This window comes from Vombatus ursinus, unplaced genomic scaffold (assembly GCF_900497805.2).
Source record: "Vombatus ursinus unplaced genomic scaffold, bare-nosed wombat genome assembly UNPS02014818.1, whole genome shotgun sequence".
Lineage (NCBI taxonomy): Eukaryota > Metazoa > Chordata > Mammalia > Diprotodontia > Vombatidae > Vombatus > Vombatus ursinus.
In genome coordinates, this window is record NW_020954596.1 from 70,970,037 (window position 1) to 70,973,677 (window position 3,641).

The window sequence follows — 3,641 nt, forward strand, 5'->3', positions numbered from 1 at the left end:
CCTTGTTTAATGCATGTTGTATTTTTACTTCATGAAAAATGAAGACAGAAGAAAGTAAAGGATATTTTCATCAAATACTGGTTACAAATTTTGTGGCTAAGGTCCTTGCTTGCCTTAGTTTATGAAATCAGTTTCTTTATTTTTTTTCTGTTCTTTTTGTCAAAATAAATCTCATGGCTAGTTTACAAAGTGCAGAATTAATCACTTGAGGAAGTGACGTTCAAACAGAGTTATAATGGCACCATTCCATTTACCAGCTGGACCTTCATTTCTTGAAGGCTGTTCATTATCTTCTTCTGGTGACCGACAAGAGTCACTCCCAGTCGTCTCAAATCCCTGCATGAAGAAAGCACATATTGGGTGGATATATTTATTCAATTCGTTGTATATCTTAATACTTCACATTGATTTTTGCACTGAGAAAGTGGCAAATGTTATGCAGAAACAGATTGTCATTTCAACGTTAAACTTTGGAGGTCAAATTTTCAAAATTGTGTCTGGAAAATCTTTCTTGGTGTACATATTCTTTTGATAATACAAAAAAATGTACTTCTAACATTCTGTAGTAGTTGAGCATGAAATTTTGCACATGCTGACATAAATTTAAGAGGGCACAATTTCCACAAGATAGTTTTTAAAATGTGACCCCATAAAGGACATTTTTGCTAAAAGAAGTAAGCAGAAAACTTTTTTTTTTCATATTTGGATAAGAAGCTGAATATCCGTCTCCATATTTAGGTGATATTGGATGCATATTTTTTTTCAATTCTGTATATACCTTAATATTTAACACTGATTTTTGCACTGAGAAAGTGCACTAACAGATTCAGTCAATATGGACATTTAATAAATGTTATTGTCTAATATACATTTATGATTACAGTGCTTTCAAAATATTGTCAAAAGTTCATTTTTATATACAAAATGAAATACGAATGCTTTCTTCCTTTACCAAATAACAAGTAAAATACATTGACATTAAGAGCATCATGAAGATTACATAAGAGGAGAAAGAATTTTCAACCAAGGGGATATTTTTTATGATCATCTGTTAATCAATTTTAATAGTCAAAAGCACAGTAGAAATATTCATATTACCATACCAAGCTAGCACATTATGAATAGAACTTGAAATCAGAGCCCACAATTCTTTCAGATTATATCATAGACCAATCATTAATTCTATTGTTGTTAGAGAATGATTATCATTCCTCAAAGGAGCAATTAACAAGTGAATTGGGTAATTTTAGATAACTTTGTCACCTTAAAAATCTTATGAACCTATTAAATCCTTGGAACATTCTACTATAATTTTGATAAGTACTATATGAATTAAGGAAAATAAATGAAACTTTTATCTGATACATTTTTGTTACTCTCAATATTATTTTTATTTTTTTATAATTATTTTTGTTGTATGTAAAGCTAGCATTCCATTTTGAATGGCATAATAATGAAGGCAGTCTAGTTATGAATAATTTTAGCAGTTTTAAATATCATACCTAACAATTTTCAGTATAAAAAAAATTTGGAAAAGAACAAAAAGGACATCCTGAAGTTGGTTTGCATTAGTATAATCAGATGTCATACATATTAATATTCAAAGGTATTTAATTTTATTCTACTTCCCTTAATACATGGGTAACAGGAACTGTCTATTACAAGTAGTAAGAAAAAAAATGGGACCAATTTATCACTGGGTTTGAAACATCATTGATCTCCCTGATGAATCTTTACCAGATAATGGAGGATAATTAATTTTAAATTATCTGTATTTATGTTTACTAAGATCCAATGTATTCAAGTGAGAGTCATAATACTAGAATAGAAGATAAAATGTCTCTAGTCCTCATTCTCATTTCCAAAAGAGTTTTTAAAATTCCATTTGTAAACAAAGTAAATTTAATTATAAAATGAATAACTCTACTATAAAATAATAAATTCTGTAGCTTCATGGTGTAGTGGAATTTAATCAAGGCCTTGGTTTTCATTTTCATTTTAACACTACCAAGTTGTGTGCTTACTTCCCTTTAAAAGGAGGCAGGAGAAATGGGTGACTTTGAGGTTCTTTTCATCTTTCCTTTTGTAATGCTGGGTGGCTAGATGATTCAGTGAATAGCGTGCTGGACCTACAGTTAGGAAGACTCTTTTTTGTGAGTTACTGGCTTCAGACATTTACTTGCTGTGTGACCCTAGAGAAGTCATTTATTCATGTTTGCCTCAGTTTTCTCATTCATAAAAATGATCTGGAGAAGGAAATGGCAAACCACTCCAGCATCTTTGCCTAGGAAACCCCAGATGGGTTCAAGAAGAGTCTGACACAACTGAAAAATGACTAAACAATGCCTATGATGTCATGAAACTTTGTTGCCTTTACCTATGTATAATAAAAAATATATATTAATTAATTTGAAAATATGAGTCAGATAAAAGGAAACCTCTTCCTCTGGCTATGCAGTTGACCACAAAATCTCAGATTTATGGGAATTTTAGATTGAATGCTAACTTTGCTTACTTCTCTTGAATACAGGAGATACCATGTACAAAGGTGTTTATGGCTATTCAATCTCAGATATTGAGAATATAAAATTTGTTTGGTTTATGCAAAAGGTATGTCTAGCAAAGATAGATGAACTTTTGAGGAAAAAAAGGCAAATATTTTTTAGGCAATTGATGTTAAGTGATTTGCCCAGGGTCATACAGCTAGTAAGTGTTAAGTATTTGGTCTGAGGCCAGATTTTAACTTAGGTCTTCCTGACTTCAGGGCTGTTGCTCTATCCACTGTGCCACCTAGCTGCCCCTTAAAAAAAAAGACAATTTTTAAAAGCTCTATGACTCACTACTCTGAAAATAATCTAGTGCTTTCTTGTACATTTTATTGAATCTCTTAAATTATATGTTAAAATTTAAATTCTGTAGAGTTCTATAATTTCTAATGGCAAAAGTAATTTCATAGATGCCATATTTTAGGGAGATATAAAAATATATAATAATGTTAACAGTAACAATACAACTAATAGCTAAAATTTACACAGTACTTAATATTTTACAAAGTCCTAGAATTACATTATTTCATATATTCCTCACAACAACCCTGTGAGGTAGGGAGTACAAATGTTATTAGGCCCATTTTGTAGACAAAGATACAGATATTCAAAAAAGTAGACATACACAAAACCACCTAATAGCCCCAAAGAAACAAAGTATTTATTCTCCTTAAGTACTTAAATTGCTCTATGTTCACCCAGTACCAAAAGTGTTAAAAAAAAACAAAACAAAACATAGATCTACATACCTACACTATTGAGTTAACCAACTGAAGACTTACATCCAGTAATAAGTTTATCTATTATTTTTCCTTTATAGAATTGACTATTTTAGATACAGATAGACTTACTTTCTGTGACTTACACTAGGGGGAGTTAAGTTCGATTCTGTATAGAATCTGGACTTTCAAGAAATTTCCACATCTTGACAAGAGGGATTATCCTTAATGACTTTATATGAATAATTGTTACAGATCTGGCTTCCTTGCTTATGGAAGTAAAACCTGCTCTTCAAAGCATATAAAAAAATTTAGGTTTTATTTTAGAGGCATTTCCTTCCTTCCTTCCTTCCTTCCTTCCTTCCTTCCTTCCTTC

At 30.9% G+C, this 3,641-nt stretch overlaps 1 protein-coding gene across 1 annotated transcript in view; it reads right to left on the reverse strand.

Annotated features, from left to right (window-relative positions):
* Nucleotides 1–230: 230 nt before the first annotated feature.
* Nucleotides 231–3,641, reverse strand: part of EPHA5 (EPH receptor A5) — a 458,275-nt gene continuing 454,864 nt past the window's right edge. The window contains exon 18 of the mRNA XM_027836299.1: nucleotides 231–336. Within this exon, the coding sequence (XP_027692100.1) occupies nucleotides 231–336 (106 nt within the window). The remainder of the gene's footprint in view (nucleotides 337–3,641) is intronic.